Source organism: Perissodus microlepis, chromosome 6, assembly GCF_051167445.1.
Source record: "Perissodus microlepis isolate ML-2025 ecotype Zambia chromosome 6, ASM5116744v1, whole genome shotgun sequence".
In the NCBI taxonomy this organism is placed as follows: domain Eukaryota; kingdom Metazoa; phylum Chordata; class Actinopteri; order Cichliformes; family Cichlidae; genus Perissodus; species Perissodus microlepis.
In genome coordinates this window covers 11,026,946-11,052,006 of record NC_140466.1, presented here as the reverse complement: position 1 = coordinate 11,052,006, position 25,061 = coordinate 11,026,946, and the positions used below count along the sequence as shown (strand labels likewise).

The 25,061-nt window shown below is 39.3% G+C and overlaps 2 protein-coding genes across 5 annotated transcripts; one reads left to right on the top strand and one right to left on the bottom strand.

Moving 5' to 3' along the window:
• The first annotated feature begins 500 nt into the window (after positions 1–500).
• tmed1b (transmembrane p24 trafficking protein 1b) lies at positions 501–6,445 on the top strand. Its single transcript, XM_084930742.1, has 5 exons — positions 501–794; positions 2,127–2,224; positions 2,320–2,509; positions 5,130–5,297; positions 5,408–6,445. Exons 1-5 carry the CDS (start codon positions 597–599, stop codon positions 5,456–5,458), a joined length of 705 nt encoding a protein of 234 aa, XP_084786868.1. The 5' UTR covers positions 501–596; the 3' UTR covers positions 5,459–6,445.
• A 912-nt stretch (positions 6,446–7,357) lies between these two features.
• Positions 7,358–24,783, bottom strand: dnm2b (dynamin 2b). Of its 4 annotated transcripts, none has more exons than XM_084930740.1 (20): positions 24,327–24,783; positions 21,754–21,827; positions 21,339–21,488; positions 21,043–21,246; positions 20,726–20,824; positions 18,736–18,896; positions 18,486–18,628; positions 18,260–18,395; positions 17,991–18,058; positions 16,506–16,644; positions 15,614–15,700; positions 15,454–15,524; positions 13,306–13,360; positions 11,441–11,551; positions 11,117–11,226; positions 10,906–11,017; positions 9,922–10,089; positions 9,376–9,602; positions 8,495–8,710; positions 7,358–8,262 (listed from the first exon to the last, which is right to left on the bottom strand). In XM_084930740.1, exons 1-20 carry the CDS (start codon positions 24,485–24,487, stop codon positions 8,193–8,195), a joined length of 2,562 nt encoding a protein of 853 aa, XP_084786866.1. In that variant the 5' UTR covers positions 24,488–24,783; the 3' UTR covers positions 7,358–8,192. The 4 variants fall into 4 exon arrangements, with proteins under 4 accessions (XP_084786866.1, XP_084786867.1, XP_084786864.1 ...); XM_084930741.1 differs by having other exon boundaries at positions 7,358–8,259; XM_084930738.1 differs by lacking the exon at positions 16,506–16,644 and adding an exon at positions 17,543–17,681 and having other exon boundaries at positions 24,327–24,782.
• Positions 24,784–25,061: the final 278 nt, after the last annotated feature.

Below are 25,061 nucleotides of genomic sequence, written 5' to 3'. Positions count from 1 at the left end.
CCTGTAAAAGTGGGTAAGTATATGGGCTATCATGAGGATTACAAGATTGTCCCTTGCAGCACTTTATTTATATATTTATTTTTACTGTAGATATCGGCTTATAACTTTTGTTTTGTATGGTAGCATGTGTCAGTACAAATGTCTCCTCAACTGAGCTGAGCTAAATGTCTCCTTGTCAAAGTTGGTTGGTTGGTTGTCCCACTTCACATGCTCTGGTGCAGACTGCATGAGCCCTAAAATCATACACAGTGTTTTTTATGGCAATTTTTAGAGTTCATTTATCTGGATTTAACATAGACTCCCATACTGCGTTGTTCTCCCCCATCTCCGGGAGCGCGCCTACTGACTAGGTCGCATTTGTCACTGCATCCGGAGTCCTGTGAGTAGAGCATGTACAAGCTGACTCAGCGAAGACCTCAGCCCTCACTGATTGGAGGAAGACTGCTACTCTTCTTTCTCTGATTGGCCCGTAGCAGTACCATCTATTGCGGGCCTCCACCCAATCCCGGCATCGTAAAGTTCTGCTGCGGAAGAGGGGATGCTAAGGAGATGGCTCAACTTAGATAGCCCTGTGTTTTTCCAATAATATTTTCGCCATGGATGCACTTTGGAGGAAATCTGGAAGCAGAGGACGGCTGCTTGTGTTTGCAGCAATCTTTGTGTGGTATGCAGGGTCTGTGAGCTGTTTCGGTCAGAGCCAAGACAGCGAGTTTACGTTTCTGTTGCCAGCAGGAAGATCCGAGTGTTTCTTTCAAAACGCAGTAAAGAACGGTACGATGGAGGTCGAATATCAGGTAACTGTGTATGGGGGGTCCGAAGAAATAACCACTCAATGTCTACACAGTTTATTTCATAATAGCAGCGATAGCGGAACATGTTGTAGATGCCTTGCGTCACTCCTTTCAGCTCACGTTAGCTGGCATGCATGCATGCATTGTGCAGGTATTTTAATAAGCCACCATTAACGTCACATTGAAGAATCTGAAGTTATTACCAATGCATCTTTTGTTCCACATTTTCCTGAAACGGTAAGCAAGTCAAATCAAACCAACACGTCAAATCAAATCTAATTGATCTGCCACCGTTTTATAAATAAGGTGCTTCCCGAAAGTCAGATGCTTTCCCTGTACAGATCAATGATAACAAAATAGCGTACCGGAAATAACATAAGGATCTTAATGAGTCACGTGTCTGATGGTTTCAGATCCTGCTGTTCGAGATAAACCCGTGATGCCAACGCACTGCAGTTCTTGACCCAGCTGGTACTAGGACTAATACTAGAACTAGTAAAACCATGGTCTAGCAACCCCCATGGGAAATGTCTATGCCAGTAAGAAGTGTGTAAAACTGACAGTGACTCAGATCTCAGTTCAGACAGTCTCTTCATACTGATTCATTGTGATTCTGTGTGATGCAAAAAGAAAGAAAGAAGAAACAGTGAAGTTTTCCTTTTTTAAAAAAAAAAAGTTTGTGAGTAAAAGTGTTTAAGAATCATGACCAAAATAATTATGAATATGCAGTAGTCTTTGCTCTAAATGAGCAGCTCTATTTTCTTAGGATTCATTGTTTGCTGTGTAAAATCAGACAGCAAAGAATCAGCAACATCACCGATCTCATTAAACGGCAGAAATATTAAACAGTATCTCAACAATAATGCAAATGATAATGTAAAAAAAGATTATGTAAATATAACAACAGACACCAGTTGGAAAATCAGCTGAACACAGAAGTAGAAAAGTAACTGTTGGGCATGGTATTAAAAGTTGTATGCTGCAGAAAAATTACAAATTGCGCAATATACAAAAAACAATGTGGGACTCAATGTTGTGAAATTATATTGTTCTAATTAGATGATTTAGTCACTGATCTAACTTGTTGCTGATTCATGGAGGAAGCCATCATATTACCTTTATGACTGTCCAAACAAGGCAGCACCTTGTAAGTATCAGTTTAAACAGGCTTTAAGACAGGAAGTAATACAAGTCAACTTGTTGTTTGTTTAGTGGGAGAGTCCCTCTTGAAAGTGTTAGTATTAGTTTGGCTAGAGACTTTTCTTTTACTGCAAAATGTTTGACATTTGAATTTGAAGGTGCACAATGTGCTTATGTGAATGTCTATTTTTCCAGGTAATAGCAGGTGCTGGTATGGATGTAGACTTCACAGTAGTCTCCCCTCAGGGCATCCGGCTCATATATGAGTCACGACGCTCTGATGGAGTCCACGTGTAAGTGGCCTGTATCTGTGATCATTCTTCATATATACCCTGTGGGTTATTACAACTTAGTTTATATTTGATATTTTCATTCTCTGTTCTTTCAGGGTGGAGCCCACAGAGGAGGGAGACTATGAAATCTGTTTTGACAACAGCTTCAGTCGCTTCTCAGAAAAGATGGTGTTCTTTGAGATCATTATTGAGGGCCAAGGAGGAGATGTGGGAGGAGATGATGAGTGGGCGGGCTTAGAGGAGCCTGAGGGAAGCCTTCTTGAATACAAACTGGAAGACATCAGGGTGAGTTTTAGGTTTTTGAATTCAAACAGAAAAAGGGCAAGTTGCATCATTTGTTCCATTGATAAAAATCCTTTTACTGTCATTGATACCTTATTGCGTAATTAACGTCACCACTAGGAATTAAAAACGCCGCAGCTTTTTTGTCATCAGTTCCAAACACCTCGTGTGGTTTTACAGAAACTTTCTTCAGAGTGTGTCGTTTATTGTTATAAAAATAGTTCCCAAGCGAGGAAGTTTGGACATCCTCACTCAGTCCACTTGAAAATGAGTCATCATTAAAAAAATAAATTCAAGTGAATCATAAAACACACCGAATGCTCAAAACTGTCATCATCATATTTACAGTGTGTTTACTGATTCACGGCGTAAACTCATGCATGCTGGAAAGCTGCTTTTCATTGACTCAAAAGGATACGGTTTTTGATTCGTTCACATAAATACTGTAATTTTTATAGTAATTTACTGTTATTTAATTTCTTTTTTACCTTAACTGCTGTTTGTATCCTCTTCCCTTTACTTTAATAAGTTATTAGTAAAATTAGTAATTTAGTCCCAGTTTGTGGGTAATGTAGACACTGTGATGTCATCCATCGCAGTGTCTGGGTTTAAAGCTTCAAAGCATTTTGGACACCTGCAAATGTTGTGTGTTTGTTTTTGAGGCTTAAATTCACCATATTTGGGCAGGAGATTGTTAGTGCTCTGTTATAGGCTACCACCAGCAAGCTTGGTTAGCAACTGTGTTAATACGGAGTACGCGTGTGGCACACCGACACACATATGCCTACCAATTATAGCTAATTACAAGCCAAGTGAAATACTTGAAATTTACTCATAAAAACTGGAGAACCAACTTCTTGGATGGTCTCACAGGCAGACATAGTATTTGCCATACAGTCTATTAAAAATTCTCCAAAAATGGCGAAAAAAGCACAAACACAGCGTAGCGGACCAAGTGAAGCACAGGAGCTACAGATTAGCCTGTGTCGGCGTGCCTCTTAGTTCACATGGACACACTCATGAAAGAATATTAAAAAAATAAAAATAAAATCCATGTTAGTTTAGTTGTGACAAATGGGGCAAACTGTTCATAGAGACCAAAGTCACTGTAAACATGCTTTTTTAATGGTGTAAACTTGGACATTTTAACATGCGAGTTTGTGTGTTGACTCGCTTTTGGAGCTTCAAGTGGCTTAAAGAAGAATTTGACTATTTTTGGCACTATTTTGCCTTGGCTTCGTTACTTAGCCCTGGTGTTTGCCTCTTGGTTTTAGTGTTCTTTGACTGGCATCCTCTTTTAAAATTACATTACGCTGTTTAGGAAAAAATTCATTTCATTAGAAATACTACACTTTGCTTGTAGTGTGTAACATCTGCGTCACACTAAGCATGTTGTAGGAAACTCAAAATGATACAAATTAAATAATTATTTCATAGCCTCCAAAATTATATATGCAAAGGAAATGCACACTATGACAAATGGTTATTTATTTACGTTATTTTACCTCACCAGATATTAAGGGAGGAGAAAATAAAAAGCAACCATCATACAGAGAAACAGTGGGTGAGAAGAGGACGGGAAGATGCGACACTGAGAGATGAATGACTTGATCACATCTTAATAAAGCCTTTCTAACATGTGATCATGTGGTCATTTACAGTTGACTTACGACGCAACTTTCCATGGTGGTTATACAGACTTAGAAATTAGCCACAACTTAACCATATGTCTGAAGCAGCGTATACTCTGACACTTATCTGTGAAGCGATCAGATCATTAAAGTACTTGAGTAAAAGGGAACTGAATTTCGTTTGGGTTTTGAACACATTTCAAACTATTTTATTTAACCCCACTAGAGATGATGGAGAGTCCCATATATGCAAGTACAGCTTATGAAACTGAAAAGGCCTTTCAGTTGAAAGGTGATTTTTGAAAAACCTGAAAGATGTCCAGCTGCTTTTGACCAACACTTACTACACATGCTAGTATGCTTCTGCTACTAGCCTCTACTTGGATAGTGTTTTTAGAAAAGGAAATCATATGTCTTTTACCTGTTATTCTTTGATATTCAGTTCGAACAAATTATGCTTGAGCTGTGAGACACAGACAGGCAGGGGAAGTGGGAAAGTTTTAAAAGACAAACTAATACACTCTTGGTTTTTTGTTTTTGTGGGATTTTGCTGACGATATAGAAAATGTCAAATAACATCTGCTTCAATCTTTACACAGTGTTTGCCAGTTTTGAAGACTTAAATACTGATGCACCTGCTGGAAAATCATTGCCTACTTGGCAAGTCAAACTAGTTAAACTAAACCACATGATTGCTGCATGACGTATTATGGGTTTTCTAGCTGACAAACTTACATTTGACATGAACTGAAACGGCACAGAAAACACATATCTAAGTTCTGTTTTGACACCAAAATGGAAGTTTAGAAAAGTCATTAAGCCTTTTGCAACTTCTATTTCTTCCACTTTACCAACTACACAATTGAAAGCTCGGTACTTTTGAGACCAAGCATATCCTGTCATTTTTTCCCCTCTCGTTTCTTTTTCAAATCCCTTAAATCTTTGCTCCCTGTTGCTATCCATGTTTTCATGCCGGGCTTCATTCCCCTCAGGAATCCATGGAATCTCTTTACAAACGCTTGGAGCGCAGCCGACAGATGCAGACGGTGCTGCGCGCTTTCGAGGCACGGGACCGAAACCTTTTGGAAGATAACCTGTGGAGAGTCTCGTTCTGGTCGTGTGCCAGCGTGGTGGTGATGTTGTGCGTGGCTCTTACACAGGTAAATAAAGAAGAAATAAAGCTTCACAACCTCAATAAGGGAAAATGATTTGTTTTTGTACTTTAGGCAGACACTTTTCAAACCTGATATCCCGCCATCTTTGTTCACAGGTCTACACAGTCCGCAAACTGTTTGATGATAAGCGGAGGGTCCGCACATAGAGGGATTGTTTTGAAGTAATACATGACAGACCGGGAAGGAAATCAGCTGAGAACAAGGCATTTGGTTACCCATTCAAATTATTACTATTGTGTATTATTGCTCTTATAATCCACATGGACACAAACAGTCACAATAAATTCTGCTGGAGTTGTATTTAATTTCTGAGACCTTGTTCCACATTTCTTTGTGAGCAATAAGTAACATTGTTACACCCTTAAGGGTAACCAGATGAGTAAAGGGTTTAGGAAGTTTAGGTTAGTTAGTCATTTCTGTCATTTAGTGCCTTTAACGTCAGATCTTACCACAAGCCATCGAGGAAATGTTGTCCTGTCCCATACTTCTGAAACTGTGTAAAGGTTTTGGGAAATTTTCACCAAAGGTGTCATTACCTTTGAAGGTCAATTGTGTGACAACACTTAACAATTGATCTGTGTAACTTCTTTGACTGCTGGTTTACAGGGGATAACATTGTGCAATAGTGTTGCTGGCTTATTTGTCCTCAACAGATCCTGCCATCGTAACAGCGATTTTAATTGTCATCACTCCAAGTGTTTCCTTGGTTATAGCCTTAGGGATGTTTTTCTTTTTCTTTTGAGAGGTTACTGATTTATTGTTATGTGCCATTAAAGAACAGCTGAGATACTCACAAATAAAAATGCAGAACAAGAATGAGGGATTATTTTCACAGTGATTAATGATGACAAACACGTGTCAGTTCTCTTTTAGACTTGTATGCATACAGGATGTATGTGAATGTAAGTTCATGTATATATCAGGATTGTTACATGCATGTTTGGTTTCTGACATTTTGGCTTCTGGGGAATCAGATCGGCTTTTTTTTCTTTCTGACACTTGTGTGTGAAAAGAATGTAATTTTGATTCTACTCAGCTTTTTATTTTTTACCAGATGCATTGTGTGTGAGATACTTAAAAATCAAGTTTTCATGGGAGTCACTGATCAGAATAAATGCATTTTTACACAGAAATACTTTGATGTGAGGATTTTTTTTTTCGGGATAAAAAACAGCCACATACAGAACTGATTAAAGAATTGTCTTTATAAATAAGTCACATGATGAATTCCACATCAGTCTTGAATGAATAACATGCAGTAGATCAGCATGCCAAGGTAAACACACCTAGTAGGACAGTTAAGCTAAATGTTATCACAAAGCTTTGCCTTCAATTTACTTTTATTTCCTCAGGTTTGATAAACATTTCTGATAAAGAACAAAACAAATTATTTTTTCATGATTGCTACACAGTAAATTAAATAATAGAAATACTAAGTAAATTTAATAGTCTACTTGAATGTACAGAGGATGCCAGCATTTCTCATTCTAGAAGCCAACGCATACAGAGTGTCAACTTTTGTCCAGCCACGACTTCTGTTGTAATGTATAACCATTATTTCTGCATGCACTTGTTATTTAAGTGTCTAGCTTAACAATTATACGTAGGACAATCTTCCTCCTGCTGTAGAGTCTGAGTTTCCCTCACCAGTGGTTGGGACGAGCAGGGACTTGCGGTGGCCGCCTGTATTAAAAGATCACGAGAAGAAGAAAAGATTTTGGGTAACGGTATTAGTAAAACACAGCGGACAGAAGAAAAGGTGAGGAAGAACAGGATTGTATACCTTTAGTAATTCCTTCCCAGCTACATGAACAGCAAAACACCAAAAGCAACTAGCTTTCATCATGCTTTGCAGAAGATCTTATCATGCCACATACAGAAAGTGAAATTTTTCTCTTGGTCTCCTAATCTTACAAATCAAAGGTTATTAACCTCAATTCTGTGTAAATGCTGACACAAGAGGCATGTTCTGCATGTTTCACTGTTTGTGCAAAAAAAACCCAAAAAACTTGAGAAAAGTAAAGAAGAAGAAGCTGCAGCCACCAAACACTTGTCTTTTTCTATTCATTTATTCACTCCATCACTTCATGAAGAAGAAGAACGTCTTCCTTACATTTTTTCCATTATGGCTTAGGTTTTTTTTTAAGTAATTATAATTTCTTTCTTTACTGTAGGCACTAATGAGGATGAACAGTTGTGGGAGGTAATTGTCAGACTGGGTATTTGACTGGGTAAGTTCACTCTTACCTCAACTACTGTATATTTATTGTTGTTAAACCAGAAAAAACCACACTGCTCCAGCAGCAGTGTGGTTTTTTTCCCCTCTTCTGTCTCTTGTTTACTTGGTCTTTAAAAGAAAAATGGTAAAACCTTACCCATAAAAACTTAATTAGACAAAATTATCAAGCATATAAAATACTGGTCACTCTAATTTGTATAAGCCTGTTTTAAGCTGAGAAAAATTGAGAGAAAAGTGCGGTTTTACTTATTGAGGTGAATAGTGTGTAAAATTGCTGACAAAATATTAGCAAGTACACATAATACAAAAAGTTACAAATTGTATTGTTGTAAGACACATTTCAATTTAAATGCACAATGAAAAATTCAGCCTGACTTGCTGGTTCCACACTTTTGAGCCATTAAAGTCATCAAATTTATCCCTTTTCATAATACTAAATGCAGGAAATGTCATTATGTACTTGTTAAAAAAAATCTCACAATTACATACAATATGCTTCTGAAATGCACAGACTGAAACAGCATCAGATTACTACTTAACAGTAGTCTAAAGTTACAGGAAAAAAATTAGTGACTATTTCTGCTTAAAAGAAATATATAAGTGTAAACAAAGTCTTTAAGACCAGATAAAAAAAAAGGTTTCTAATCAAGAAGCGAGGGCTCTGAAGGACGTATGATAGTAGGTCGGTTGGGAGCAGCCGGTGGTCTTCTGCTGCAGGAAAAGAGAGGAGAAGAGGTATTGGGGGAAGGGAAGGGGAGGGAACATGCAAGGAAAAATATTATCAGAAGTTCATGCATCAGTTTTTCCCAAACCACCAACAAAAGCCTGAGTAACACATAGTGCAGCCCTTCACCAAATGTTTCAGTGCAACTTTCCCCAATACCAAAGCCACACAAAAAAAGCTTCAAGGTCTGTATGTGTGTGTGTGTATATGTAGTTTTACCTAGGAACGCCCGGTGGCAGCGCTGGAGGCACACGGGCCGGCCTTGATGGGACTAGAGGAACAGAGTTGGGATCGCCTGGAGGCCGGGAAGGCACGGGAGGTCCAAATGCTGGTGATGGGTTGAGAGCAGATGGAGGACCTGGAGTGGCCCCCCTCACCCCTGGGGGTCGGCTGGGAGGGGCCCCTGATGCGGTGCCAGGACGGGATGCTGGAGGACTGAAAGAAAGATACGGAAAGATATTTAATATCATGTCAAAAACAAATGTCATATATTTAATTTTAGCATAGCATATATTTAAATAGGGTAAGCCATACTGTCTTTTTTGATGTTCCAGCCGACAGAACTCATATTATGTGATTTTTATACTTCAATCTGTTTCATTACTGCAAAAAACATGAACATAGTTGGATGCTGGTATAACTGAAAATGCTCTTTTGCATTGGTGGAAAAAACAGTCTTTAGATGACCTCTGCTGGACATCTGGAGTAATAAAATGAGTCAAGCCTAGTTTGTCTGTTTTGCAGAGAACTAACATTACTTTGGGACATTCAGTGGTTTGGAAACATTGAAACAAATCAACAGTGACTATATGTCTATTAATAGTAACACTGGGTCTCTACCTGGTGACCACAGATGTCAGTAAATTTAGAGTGAACTTGTCTTTGTGTTGCCCAAAACACAGATGTTGTGGGTACTTCCCAAATCACATGAGTTCTTGTTAATACAAGTGTGAAAAGGGTTTTAATTATTATTAATATAGTTTTTTTTATTTCCCTTCATTATTTCCATAGTCTCAGCAGCTTTGTTTTATCTTGTATTTAAGTTTTAATGTAATATTTTATGTAAGTGTTGTGTGAATTTGTCCAAAATTATGTTGTACCTTGGTTCTTTGGCAATCCAGGTATCGTCGACAGGTGGCGGGACTGGAGTAGAAATCGTGGTGGTGCTGATGTCTCCGATGATGACCAGAGCCTCTTTCAGAGCGTGGTACATCCTCAGCATCTCATCTCTCCTCTGAGCCTGCTCCGCTGACTCCTCCATCAAGCTGCCCTGGTCCCCTGCAGAGTACAGGTAGGCAAGCAGCTCTGAGTGGATGAAGTCCTTGGCCTGGAAGTGCGAGTGGGAAAAGGGCAGCAGTTTAGAAAACTAATTCTAATAAGATTTGGTATTCCACATTTGAAAAACTATAAATAATTTTGAGCAGGACTCTATAAAGTTGCTTTTTAGATAAAGTGCAATGTTTAAATTATTATATAATTATTCCCAGCCCCTCTTTTTAACACTGTTTTAGTCTTTGCCAACTCCTGAGGGGAAATGTATGACTCTTTTATCTGTACCACTACACTCAGCAGCTGTCTGCTTCCTGCCTGCTTTGAGTAAAGTCTCCGACTAATGTTGAGTCACAGCAATAAAGCAGTAGACATACGCTGTTGATCATGAGATGCATGATGGTCTTGGGCATGAGATCTCTGATGGACTTGTTGACAATGCTGATGTATGAGTCCACAAGGTTGCGGATAGTCTCCACCTGTCGTTCCAGCTGCGGGTCCATGGACACGGTGTCACTAGGATTCATCGCATCGTCATTCTCAGTCTGCAGGACACCAGACAGATGGATAGAGACAGAGGAAGCAAAAATGACCATGAATAGCAGGTGTCTTTAGATAAAAAGTTAACACATTTAGAAACACCAATTCTGGACTGTACCAGCAGAGGTATTTCAACACAGCCAGGCTTTCTTTTGTGAGCTAGCTTTAAATAAATATATGAATAAAACCTGCGTCAGAGATAAACGATAATACAATTCCTTTGTGAATCGAGTTTCTTCTTCAGGCTCTGTGTGTGCTCACATAAAATGAGACTTGGTGAAAAAGGCACAATAGTGCTAGGAATAAGTGAAGTCCTTGCAGATGGTGGTTAATTATCATGAATTTATAAAATTATATTAATTTTAACGCTGCTGCTTTTCACTTCTAATGTGACAGCTGCACATTAAACGTGTGAAACTTTATACTTATACGTAAAAGATTAAAAGATGTAGGTCTGACACTTCCCCATAGTCCAATTAAGGAGACATGTAAATGACTTTTGGGCAGATCAAAGCAAAACTGATTTTGCTGCTCAAATATTCCATTTTTATAGCCATTTTTAAAATCTGTCTTCTATAGTTGAAGCTGTGTAAAATGAAATTAGCAGCAATTTGTCAAAGATAAAGATATTTGCATGTTGTTCCTGTGACAATGCAACAGTTTGCAATGCACTGTTGTGATTGTTATTGCAGTTTCCTTCAGTGGTCTTAGGAAAGTACAGACGTTAACTCTGAACATAATGCTTTGTAATACTCACCTCTGAAAGCACTAGAATAAAAGGTTCCCCAGTTTTCTAGATTGTAAGTGTAACAATGAAATACCTGGTCCTTTTCTGGGTAAACACCAGCTCTCAGGAAGGAAGCCTTCCAGCTGTCAACATCCTCCTGAGTGTCACATGCCAGTTCAATCTGACGCAGGTCTTTGTACACATTCCTGTAAAACAGACATGCACAAACTTTGACCAAAGATCATATCTAAAAAAAACAAACCCAGCATTACTGTAATGATTATAGACGATTAAAGCATCCACACCTCTGTTCAGTATTGAAGATGGCAAAGACGTGTTTGCTGGACATGAAGCCCTTTTCCACATCTCTCAGCTTCAGGTTGTCAAGAGGCAGCATATACTTCTTTTCCTTTTCCTGATAAAAGACACAGTTATGTATCGACAAGTTTAAAAGTAGACAGACTTAAATGCATAAAGTTATTTCAAAACAAACTCATTCACTGCTCGGAACAACTTTAAGAAATTTCTTTAAACGCACACGTAAGATTTTGCCATTGTTGGCATGCTGTAACTTCCGCTTTACTCCAGTAAATTATTACTTAACCTTTTGTCTTTGAAAACAGCCTTACCTCATCGTCTTTGTACCAGGACAGAGACTCAGCAGTCAGGACAAACCAGTATTCCTTGGATCCCCCTTTCATAATGCTGATGTTGATGGTGAGCCAACCTCTGCGGATGACCTGTACACAGTTAAGTCCAACAGTTGATTAAGCTGTACAGACAGGTGATCAACAGCAAGCGACCAGAATGGTAAAAACAAATGAAACCTAAACATACACCGAATATATGCCCCAAAAAATGCCACAGCAACATTAAAAACAGCAACATAGCAGCCATGCTGGTGTAACAATGTTCTTAATAAAAAAAAAGGAGATCACTAAGCAATCAGATCAGTCCGTACAGCATCAATAAATGCACCACAAAGAGTACAAACAAGTGATAATAGGTTCAAATGGAAAGTCACCTTCTTTGCATCCTTTTTACTGCCAGACTGATGAACAGGAAGACAAATGAACACACAGGGATAATCAGCAGACGTATGCAATACTTGAAATCTGGTTGGCGTAACCATAGATGGATTGCACAGTTGGTGCGTCAGCCTTGCAGACAATTTGTTACAGTGGATAGCTGTGACAAATTGGTTCAAAATGTAACTTTTATAGACCACTAGTGCACGAATTTCCCAGTATAATTAATCATAACTGCAGATATGTGTCACTGTTAATTACTTAAAGTCTTAATACTGCAATTAAAATGTGATTTTTAAAAGAGCCTGTAGTTCAGCTTGGAAGGGATTACTGATGGCTAAATTTCATTAATCAAATGTGCTGGAGTGGAGCTACAAATTTCTTGTTTGTTTCTGTGGAATGGTCACTGACACAGCAAAAGAACTGAGCATCTGAGCTGTGAGCTACAAAATAACAAAGCCACAGCTATTTAGGCTATTCTGTTAAAACACATCCACACGGGCATCCTTTATGATTTGGCCAGTGGTTTTCAATTTCTTTGTGCCTGACACACACAGAGGGAACTTAGGTACATTTGAGGCACATTAGTGGACTCTGGGCCTAGCAGGAAACCTACAATCTCACTCCGTTGGCATTTTCTTCTGGTTTCAATCTTTCTAAGATTTCTAAGATGTCATGTTTGATTTCCAAGCGCCTCTTTAGCTAATTTGGCACCATATCAGTAATCAGCTTCTCCTGACAAATGATGCACTGTTGGGCTTCTAACGCCCGTAAATCCTGCTGAAAGTGCAAGTCTACAGACAGTTTTTCTACTTTCTTTAGGTAGTGGGTCGTCTTTACTGGTTTGCTGCAATTTACTCCAAACAACAAAGTTTTTCCAGAATTTTTTTTTTAGTACATGTGACTGTGAACTTACTTATCGTAAGTTTAATAAGAATTGTCCCAAATTCTCACACATCAACTTGCCTTGTGTATACAGAACATTACAGTGAATTTTAAAAAAGGAAGCTGTAAGTTTTTTTGTTTGTTTGCTTTTTTTTAATGACAGCTACTCCAGTTCTCATAACACATCCTTGTTAGTGTAACTCTCACTTCCCAATTCCTCTCATCACGGAGTACAAATCTTGCTTCTCGGCATGGTCCGAATGACCGTTCACTCTGCACCCAGTGAAGAAGGAAGTGACAAATGTAGACGTGGGGGCTTCATACTTACAAGAATCTCTCCCTGGGCTATTTAAAGGAGAACCACAAGAAGAGGCGGAGGAAAGGGAAATTAAGGGAGAGTACTAGAGGGCCACAGACAAGAGTATGAACGTGTGACGAAACAAGGTAGTAATGGCAGGAGAGATAGGCTGAGACAACATCAAGAAATGAAAACAGAATAACAGCAGATGGAAGCAGGGTCTATGATGACATCACAGAGGCATGTGCACTTTAGATGAGGTGTAGACTGTATCTTTGATCACCTGATTGGGCATGGCTCGCTTCTTGGTGGCATTAGCAGCAGTCCTTTGCTGGGCGCTGTAGGAGGCAGATTTCATAACATCAGATACAGAACTTTTTTCAAACGGGGAACAGATGACAGAGAAAGTCAATAACTGTCACTACTCTTGGAATCTTTCATGCAACATAAAATAATCTAAGACATCAGTTTCCTTTTGATCAGTTTGCTTTTGATATATATTTTTTTATCTTTAAGGCAGAGCAGGATGAACTGTTGAGTAGCCTTTAAATGCATTTGGGTTTAGTAGAATTTCATTTCAAACTAAAAGGCAGAAAGATTAAACGCTAACCAAACCAAAATATATTTACACAATGCCCACTTTATTAGCCAACAGTCAGTGCATTTAGGCATGTTCGAGCTGACCTGCTAAAGTTCAAACTGAGCATCAAAATTGAGAACAAGGTGGTTTAAGTGGCTTTGAATGTGGCACTATTACAGGTGTGAGACGAGCTTGTCTGAGTGTTTCAGAAAGTGCTGATCTACACAACCATCTCTAGGGTTTACAACAGATGGTCCTGAAAAAAGATAATATGCAGCTGATGACAGTTCTCTGTGAGAAAATGACTTGTAGATGTCAGAGGTCAGAGTAGAATGGCCAGACTGCTTAAAGCTGATAAAAATAACCACTCGTCACAACCAAGCTATGAAGAAGAGCATCACTGAGCACACAACAGGCAGAAGAACAGGAAACTGAGGCTACACCAAAGGACAGTAAAAGACTGGAGAAATGTTGCCTGGTCCAGTGAGGGTCCGATTTCCACTGCTGCATTTGCATCAGAATTTTGCATAAACAACTTAAAAGGAGGGATTCATCCTACCATGTGTCAAACATTTAGGCTGGTGGTGGTGTAATGGTGTGAGACGGATTTTCTTGGCACACTTTAGGCCCATTAATACCAAGTGAGCATACACAGTGAGCATACAGAGGCTCCCTGAGTACCTTTTTATGATTTTATGATTACAATGTGCCTGCTTTCTGTTGGCTGTTCAACAGGATAGAGTGTCATGTCACAAAGCTCAGATTATCTCAAGCTGGTTTCTTGAAAATGAAAATGAGTTGAATGTTCTTAAAAGGCCTCCACATTTACTATATCTGAATCCAGTGGAGGACCTTTGGGAGGTGGTGAATAGATGGATGTGCAACAGACAAATCCGACTGTGGTGCTATCACTTCAATATGGACCAAAATCTTTGAAAAATATATTTTCCAGTGCTTTGTTGATTCTCTGCTATGAAAAAAGGCATAAGGTGGAGCTCCCAAGGCAAAAGGAGCTCCACCCTAGGTACTAAGTGTACCTAATACAGTGCCCAGTGACTAATCACTTACAGTCATGGCTAATGATTATTTTTGTTCATTGTTAGCACTGAGATTGATGATTAAACATATGGTTTACAACAGTGTGACGAAATATCTATCATTAAAACAGCACAAAAAGAAAAAGAAAAAGAAAAACAACTGCAAATTCTCACTTCTACAAATTCTGACACATTAACTGACAAGTTACAAGAAACTGCTCTAGGGTAATTCCACTGACAGGTGTGAGGTAATCTGTGCCGCCCTTAGGTTGTATTTTAACTGTAAATGTAAAATAATCCCAATAAATTTAAGTGAATGCTTTTTGTGTTAAAAAAAAATCTTAGCCTGTGTATGTATCATTTCAAATTTAGGCTTACTTTTTCCTGATACTACAGAACAGTTTGAAAGTTCCACACGATAAAGCTCAACATTTGATTGATAAACTCTACACACTGAATTGATCTTAAAGAGAATAAAGCTGTTCACGCAGATGCCCTTTCTCACATGCGGCATATGAGTCGGCTTCAGATGAGTTTTCAGTTATGGAAAGACTCAGTTTAGGTGAGGGTTCGTGTTTGGAGCACACAGGAGGCAGGTCACATGACAGCCACTTGCTTGCTAAATGATTTAAGACTTAAATGTTTTCTGGCAGCAGCTAGTGGTGGAAAAAGGCGGATAATGTTTTAGCCACTACGATTTATCATGGAAATGGAAAGATTTTACTATCATGTATATAATTAAAAAGCGAATATGAACCCCCACATTTACTTATCCTAATTAAACTGAATAATCTATATTTTAAGTTTGTCTTACTTGGCAAATCCAATAAAGTCCTCATGGTTAGTGTTTATGTAGGAGAGCTCAATGTCAATCAACAGCAGCACCTGCCAAAGAGGGCAAAACATGACGTGTTGTGTACACAAACAAGGCAAGCTTTATAATTGTTCAGGCAAGCTCCATCTCTAGCACGCACCTGGTCTTTGGTTTTGCTGTCTCTCTCTCTGATATAAGTGGTGACAATCCGCTCGGTCTCCTCTCTCAGTCGGGGGTACGAGGTCAGCTGTAGAAAGCACACATACAGAGACACATGCACTGCTGCAGATTGATGCAGATTACACACGGATACACTGTTACTGTATGCAGGCTCAACACTGTAAAACAATCCGCGTCTCCTTGTAAGCAGCTACACTCAACCAGTGACAGTTAAGTTACACCATGAACACATGTTTGAGGTCAGACAACTAACATACAACACCTTAGGAGGCATGCGTTAACAAGTCCTCTATCAGCTTGAGATTTTTTCGTATCTATGAAAATTTAACCATATTATAAAACAGCACTGGGTTAATTAACCCTTCAACTGTACTATAATCTCAAGCTCATAGAGAAACCAGGAAATCAGTGAGGTTAAAAGATAGGAAAGAGGGAAAAAACAGTCTGGAAGAGCATTGTGAGTGTCTCATTGTGGATATGAATAGTGTAGAAAAGGTACACCACTTGAAATATACACAACACCAGCCACAGCTGTGCCATTTTAAGCAGCCACATGTCTTGTGAGAGGGGAATGGATTTGATATTGGTGAGGTAGTGTTAAATCACTAATCCCAGTGATGATGGGCTGAGTGGATTTCAGGATCAGAGTGGGAAGGGGCTCTTGGATTTGTCATTGGGGGTCCAGGGGAGCAGCAGGATGGATGTTCAGCAAAGCCTTCAAGCAGCGGGACACTGACAGGACGAGTTAGTTTATTGAATTTATCTGCTCTTTATCACTATTTAGTCTTAGCCTGTCTGTTTTTTCTCCTTCACTCTTTTGTCCTTTAGCTCTCTCCATAACCTCAACATGCCTCTCTGCTATTCATGTTTACCTTTTCAGTGCACTTCCTGATCAGGGTGACAAGCTCGACGACGACCAGGTCAACACATTTCAGACAGGGATCTTTCAGCTTAATGATCTGCTTTTTCACTATAGCTTCAAACGCCAAGTCTGGGGTGAACAGGCCTGTCCTGTAGTGATGCATCGTGGGAGTTGGAGGTTTAATATCAGGAGGAAGAGGAGGAAGTGTTGTATGTGCCATGGTGGGAGAAAAAAGGGAATGGTGATAAAAAAACAAAACAAAAGCCCATGTTGGATGGAATAGTTTGGGAAAACAGAAAGCATTTAAAGAGGGAATGTAAAGATGAAGGTTGAGGAATATGACAAAAGGGAAAAACAGGTGGTTAGTTAGTTCTACTTCATGTTCAGAACAGAAACAAGCTGCAGGTTGATGGAGGTTTCAGCTTCCTGTACATGTGCAAGTTAGCTGGTCGGCTTATATCTTCTTTGTCGCTGTAGAAACACGACATCAAACTGTGTACAGGCATTCACAATAAAGCCTAACAACTTTGGTTAGTCCCACCTTCATAACAAAATTTCAACTTGCCCAAAAAGAGTTCCCCCCAGTGTCAGCTATATGTTGGAGTTTCGCGATCAAACAGAAACAATAGCATGCTGAAATTTAGTTCAAAGCAGGGCTTTGATGAAGTATAATCTCAGGAAGCAGCTGTGGCTGTAGACGCTGTCTCGAGCTATTTCTTCAAACCAGGCCTGCAGCTTGTTTTTTGCAAAGAACCTGTACAGGAACGTGTCACAGCCCGTCTATCTCTTACTACACAGCTCCTCAGAAACACCACTCCAATGCACTGCAGTACAGCCAGAACACGTAGCTTTATATTGTTTTCTTCATATAAGAAAACCTCAAAGCAGGATTATAAAAATAGTTCTTTAAATTCCTGTTTCAGTTGTGCAATCCAAGAAAAAAATGTCCAGACGCACACAAAAATGGCTACTGTTGGGTGAAAAATTACATCTGGCAGTACAAGCTATGCATGAGTAGCAGTCGGGCAGGCGACCATGCAGTGATACCTTATTGGTGCACTGTCTGACTGTGTTGATGAGCTCCTGGATGACCAGGTCGATGCATTTCAGACAGGGCTCTTTCAGCTTAATGATCTGCTTTTTCACTATGGCCTCAAACGCCAAGTCTGGGGTGAACAGGCCTGTCCTGAAGGACATACAAACAAGACAAACATGGAGACATGGAGTAGGAGACACATGGGAACAGTGTGAAACAGGTACATACACACAGGGAAGGCATGAGCGGAGAGTGGGGGAAAACAAACGAGGAAGAGCAGAGGAAAGAAAATAGACATAAGGCTGACAAGCAGCCGAGTGATTACAGAAAATGGTTACAGAAAAAAAACACATTATAGCCAGCACACAAAAGAGGGACACATAAAGCGCGGACAGAAAAGAGGTAAGACAGGTGAGCAGACAAATGTGTGGGTTTTTTTCACAGCCTGGCTCAACTTGCCTGACTCCATGGATGTTCTTGATGGCATAGCTGATCTCTTTCCTCAGCTCCTTCTCATCAAACTCCATCTAAGACACAGTGGATTTGATTCATTATGTGTATCATCGGTGATACTTGCTGCCAAATTAACAGTAGCAACAGTCTAAGAGGCGCTTGTGTTCTTTGGGTAATTCAGGGGCAAATAAAAAAATATGTGACCTAAAAGAACTCAAAAAAACAGACAAAGAAAAATAATTATTTTTGAGAAAAGGGATGATAACACTTGTCACCTTCACTAGTTCAAAGGGAAACCGCTCATGAAAGATACGGTTAATCTTCGCTCCACCAGACAAGTTGGAAGTATCCACTTGATCTCCAGACCCTTCTATACACTTCTCAAAGTCCACACCAAACTGCTGCACCATCCTGCAGGTTTTACAAAATGAATATTAAATGTAATATCCTGTAGAGTTTTCATGCATCTGTGGATCTGGGTCTGTGGAAGTGGGTACTGACTGAAGTAACGCCTTTGTCTTGCGTGCCGGGTCGTCAGGACGGAAGTTTTTGTATTCCTCCACCTCCTTCTCCAGTGATAGCAGCTGGCTTTGGAGTTTACTGCGTAACCCTGGCAACGTGTCGCGGATGTGGTTGGTGAGTTGCTGTAAAGAAGTTACAAAAAAATTGTAAGTTTTTATGAACACTTCTGTGCTATAAGTAACTGTTGTTGCCTGTTATATGTGTTTGTATATTCAGGTGTGTGTCTCACTTGATTAAGGGACTTCTGGAGGTGTGGTGTACCCATGCGTTCTGCAATGTGCCTGTATGCAGGATGAGACAGGAAGAACTTCCTTTCGGCGGCTAAAGCGGCACGGATGTCTTTCTTCCCATCAATGTCCTTTTGACTGCGGTTCACCACACCAATATAACCTAAAGAAAAGTACAAACAAGGCACCCAGGGAGTTTAGAAGACCAGAACCACATCATTTTTTGATTTGTAGTCACACAAGAAATTTAATGGATTTACTAAAGACCAGATTGAATTCACAAAGTGGAACATCCCCCCACACTTTACTAAAACAACAGCACATGTGACTAAAAAGTTCTTTTGGTTGCTAGTCCAAATATGTTAATAATTACAAAACTAAATATTATACAAAAAGCTACAGCTCCTACAAAGTTAATTTCTTAAACTCTGATTAAAACAGTGTTTGTTTTACATCAATTTAAAAAAGAAAACTAAAATAAATACTCTCAAAGACTCAACACACACCCAGTAAACCTCTGTTTCAGCTCTTGCCCTTGGGGAGGAAATTCAGAGCTATTAAAGCAAGGACAAACAGTCAGTCAGAACAGTTTCTTTCCTAAAGTAATTATTCCACCTAATGCTGAACAAATGCCCTTTGACTGCTGTTTTCGAAAGCAGTAGGAAGGCAATGTGCAATATGTGAAAAAACAAGAACACGTGACTGTGTTTTATTATGTTGTTTTTCCTTAGTTATTATGAATTTGCTTTCTTTTTATTGCTCTATTCTTCTACTGGATGCATTTAATTTTGTTGCTGTGGAAATGATAATGACAATAAAGTGTCTGAATCTGAAATAACAGGCAAAAATTGAAGCAAACCTTAAGTCAAAAGAGCCTCTTTGAAACATGAGCTGCAATTCCACCAATCTCCACTAGAGGCTATGCAGTAGCTTTTTTTTTTTTTTACCCCTGTATTAAAATGTTCAACTTCTTGTTTATCCTCCTGAGAACTAGGCTATTCATTTATGACCTCTGTAATGGACATTTGCTTTTTTGACTCATTTGAGCTACCCTACTAAGTCCTGATGTACTAAATAGAGGACATCCTGGGCTTTCCATTGATATCTCATGTGTTTGGGTGGCCTCTTTTAGCTCCAAAGAGGCAGGAAATCACAAAAAAGTTCAGTGGGAAGATTCTTTTGTCCTTGGTTCTCAGGAGGTTAGAGTCAGGAACAAAATAGATTTGGTCTTTACAGTTAATCCCCCTGTTTTTATGGCAACCACATTATGCTTTATTATGTTTGTGGCTGTCTGAGTAATAGGTAGGTGTCGTGTTCTCTAGCATTTTACTCGAATGCACTCTAAAGAGCTGATGTTCAGTTATTCCAGTAAGTAAGTGTTAAATAGGATGCTAACTAAAATGATGCTAACTGTGGCTGTTAATTGGCAACACAAAACAACATCCTTTTACAAAGGAAAATAATCAGCCATCTTTAAATGCTTTCAGACACTTAATTGGGCAATTATTTTGTATCATTATTAATATTAACTTCAAGTTCATTGGTTAATGCAGCATAAAACCTGTGTATGGCATCACCAGTCAAATCTGACAAATAAAATAAGATAAAATAAAATTTTAAAAAAGCTTAAACATGTGGCTGACTTGCATGCTGCTACCGTTCATCTTATGCACAGGCTAATCCATATTCCAAAGGCCACTGCAGCAACCTAGGTTCAAGTTTATCACAGATTCTTTGCTCCATGTTTGCTAATTTTGCCTAATTTTTTCCCTCCTGGTAGTTCTTTTTCCGCCTCATTCAGTTCATCAATTAATTTGGGATTATTTGAGAGACATAACTCTATCTTCAAATATCTCTGGCTGTTGTCCCAATATAGTCATGCGAGGTTTAAAGAAAACAACAATATAGCAAAACCTGTTGTCCACAAAACAACAGGTGATACTGCTGTGGCTATGGCGTGGGAGTTTTAATGCTTTGGTTTTGTGTCCGTACCTCTGCGGAGCGGCAGAAGTTTGTTTTCCAGGATGTCTCGTGCATCTGTCCCCTCGTCCATCAAGTCCAACTTTGTGATCACACCAATGGTCCGTAGCCCTGAAGAAAAGTCGTAATTATGTTTTAGTATTCAGATAGATAATCTCAGAATAATTTCATATAAAAACTTATTGTCATCAGCATTAATAACTGTTGAGTAACAAATAATTTGCAGTTGCTGTACAATCCCTGAAGTTGCTGCAAAAATTATACCGAAAAAGTTACAAAAAGAAATATGTAGATGTGTGTAGGTCCACATATTTTGAACATTGGCTTACCCTGAGGGTCCACCTCCTTTGCTATCTTGAGGGCATCTGAGTTGGCCAGGTCTGTGTTTGCAGGGGTAACAGCCAGGATCAGACAACTCTCCTTAGTGATGAACTGTAGCAACATGTCTCTGATCTGATGCTCAATGTCCTGGGGTTGGTCACCGACAGGCACTTTAGTCATCCCCGGCAGGTCAATCAGGGTCAGGTTCAGCACTGACAGAGAAAAGAGGGAACGGTGAAAGTGATCAGATGGATGTTGAGCACTGGCACTAAGAAGGCTGAGTTTGTAAACGTGTGTGTGGTACCATTAGGGGAGTAGACACGGAGGTTGATGGGGATAGGGGAGATGCCTTTGTTGGATCCAGTGAGACGGTCTGTTTCCGCTTCGATCTCCTGGCGGACCTCATCAAAGTCCACAAACTTCCTTCCTTTACAGTGCAAGAACTCTGCATACTCTACATGGAGATAAACAAGTTTTAGACGGCAAGGAGAAAACCGAATGGACTGGAAAGAAACGGCACAAAGTAACACAGCTGTAAGATGTAGTGAGTGAAGCTCAATTAGTGGCATAAATGATGCAATTATTAAACCTGTATTGATATGGATTTAGAGTGCAGGATTGTAAATGCAAAACAATCCTGTGTGGTACATTTCTCCAGCTTTCTTCAAGAAAGGCCAGATTTTCAAGAACTACTTCCTAACAACTGAGAAACAACTTGCCTGCTTTACTGTTAACCAGCTGGAGGATGAGAGGGCGACGGGTGACGATGCCAGATCCTCTGGGCAAAAAGTCCCTGAAGGAGAGAAGCAGGTAAAGTTTAACACAACAAGTAAAGTTTAATGGACAAGCTTTTCTTTTTTTTTTTTTAGTTTCATACAGCGTTTACAGCACTTATGTTTTTTGCATTTCTTATTCTATTATACTTTATAATTCCTTGTGTTTAGTAATATATTTTAGATAGCACTAAATCTACTTTTTTATTTGTTTTGTAACATTTTTCTGTCTTATTATCAGCTTGTACGGCATCTGTGAAGTGATCTTAAAACTGGCAAATACAGGTGCTATACAAAAAGGGCTTGACTTATAAGTAAATACAAAAAAAAACAAAACATCAATTTCATTTTTAAACTATATCAAAATCCTACATATTTAGCATCCCCTACCAAAATAAGAGTTCATGGTGAAAAATAGCTTTCATATACCATTAACTGGAAATGCAGGCCTCCATCTGAGTTTTTGCATTATTAATGCAAACCCAAGATTGACTTGCATCCCTGTTCAATATAAATAGTGCAAAGACAAACAGATGTCTCCCACTGTTTGCCCTTCTCATTACATACACATTCATCACAATGGAAACTCCTGTCCAATAGAATCGTGATCATTTCCAGGTCACTGACTACACATCTCTCTGGGCCATGAAAATATGTCCTTATCTGTTTTTCTGTTTGCGTGCCTAGCCAGCAGCAAGGTCCAAGTTTTATTGTAAGGTAAATAAGCCCCACGCACTAACATATAATGATTTGAAGCTATACACATGTATACAGCCTCTGCTTGTAGTCATTGCTGACAGCGCAGGGAGGAAATTGCACAACTGTGATCCCATCCTGTTTTTTTCTCTCTTCCTGTCACTTATGAAACCACAACATGAATCGGTTGAAGCAGCGGGTCATCTAAACTGGAATTGCAAAGGACACTGCTAACTGTTTTTTGTCCTCTAAACCAAGTACAATTTAAAAAAAAAACAACAACTGATGATTTAGTCCACCAACACAAAATTAATCATGAACATTTTGCATTATGATAATCTTTTCTTTTTTTTTTTAAACAAACAAAAATTTAATTTTGGGGGTAATTTTACATTATAGCAAAATGTTAAAGGAACATTTTTTTTCCATTTAGTGGAGAACTAAAATAGGGGAAACTAGTCAACATTTTATAAACAATAAAATAAAACAATAAAATAGAAAAAAAAAAACCCTACATCAATAATCGAAACTGTTAGTGTCTGACAAAAACTAACTTCCACCTTCGTAAAACAAGTAAACACCCCAATCTCAAAACGCAGTGCTTCATCTCTGAATGTCAGTGGAGCAACTAACAAACATGAAAACAGCTCTGTACTCTTCTGTGGGTATCTGGTGGTACCCAGTGTGTCATATACACATGACAGTGCAGCTGGTGACATCACTGATGACCCCAGCACAAACACATCAATGCCTCTACTGTCTCCCTCGGCCACTGCTTGGGACTTGGAGACAAAAGGAAACGGGGAAAAAGGAGACATGGCAGCCTAATCAACATTCCCAATCTCTTGAACAACACATGAAATCATTTGGACATGTAGTCGATTAAAGTGGTCCTGTTACTTTGTTACTAAACTCAAACTGTGGATTAGGCCCCTATAACTGCATTACGGCCATGGCACATTGTTTCAAGCTATGTCAATGTGTTTTTAATGTAAAATACTGATTATTTTACACAACGTAATAAAGTGAGCAGAGTGCCTCAAACATATGGCAATAATGTAACAGCTGTTTTACTGCTATTTATCATCAAGAAGAATCATACACTGCTTACTGGAATTCCTTCTAGCTCATTCATCAGCCTCACAAAGAAATTCAACAGTGCTTAGCATGCTGAGAGGGCAGAGTCAAGGCATTTTCATATATATACGATGGGTGTAACTGTCTCATAATAAATGATCAATCCACGATGACTTCATCATAACTGCTAACAACCTTTACATACCTCACCCTTGAAAGTAAAACATTTACCTGACCTGTGTAATTTGAGGACTATGAAGCTATCTTTCTTTTCAGAATGAGCAGTCTCAAGGAAAACAGCCTTTGTAAATGTTTGACAGAATGGGCCTAATAGGAAGCAATGACTGGAAAGAACAGTGGACACAGATCTAATGAGAAAGTCACATTCTTGACTGTATAGTTCAAGAACATGGACGCTAAGACGAAAGCTTTTATTTTTTTATTATTGCACTTTACTTTGACACTCGTTTTGTACCAGTTCTGCCAGTCACTAAACAAACAGCTGTGTTCTTGCGTAAAATGCGTAATTATCGATCGTGAATAGCACAGCTCCATAATGGAAAGAATCTGTTGGAAAACTGGGAGGCTCCGACACACAGACGCGTAACCAAGTGTTTAGCTGGCGACTTTTACGCAAAAGCTGTGTGTTGTTTTTATTAAAGGAACAACGAGAGACTCCTGCCAAAAAATGAAAGTTAAGCTTCACAGTGTCAGTTTGAGCCAATACTACATATTAATGGTACAACCTCCCAACGAAATTCTCCAACACGGAGCTCTTCCCTGCACTCTGACCGCCGACGACCGCTATCTGAGGCAGGTCCAAGTTGCAGGTCTGGCCGATAGAGCTGAAGGCGTCTTGGAGCTTGTTGATGAGGGGAATCAAGTCTTCCATTCCCCGGTTTCCCATAGCTGCAGCTCGGTCAGCTCAGTGGGCTTTATTCTGCTCTCCTCCACGGTCAAACAGGAGCCAAGGGGGTCTCTTGTCCAGCAAACCAAAAGTTCCCAAATGGCAGTGCAGTCTGTCACGGGCTCGGTGAGTTTATTTCAGCACGACACGAGAGAGCTAAGAGTCAGAAGTCCCAACAGCCTTTAGTAAACTCGCAAGAGTCTTAAATATGTGATCGCATGATAAAAGTCGCCACATTAGACTGAAAACTTCTGTCATCATCCGGTCAGGCGACACCCAGCCTCCGCCGGAGATTGTAGCTCCGCCTGGAGCGTCATTTTGGTCAGTTATTGGTCGTTTGGGATGTCTGTCAGTGTACACATACATATGTCATCATTTTTATGACAGAGCACAGTGGTTTTTGAACTTTGACAAATTAGAAAAGAGACTTATCTTATTCATAAAAACACTCGTTTCACCACTGGTACTAAGAAACAACGATTTTGAATTTCAAGTTAAATTCCTAAACAGTATTTTTCTATGTTTTGTGTGTAATGTTTTTGCTTTATTTAATTTTTTTTACAAGATTGACTGT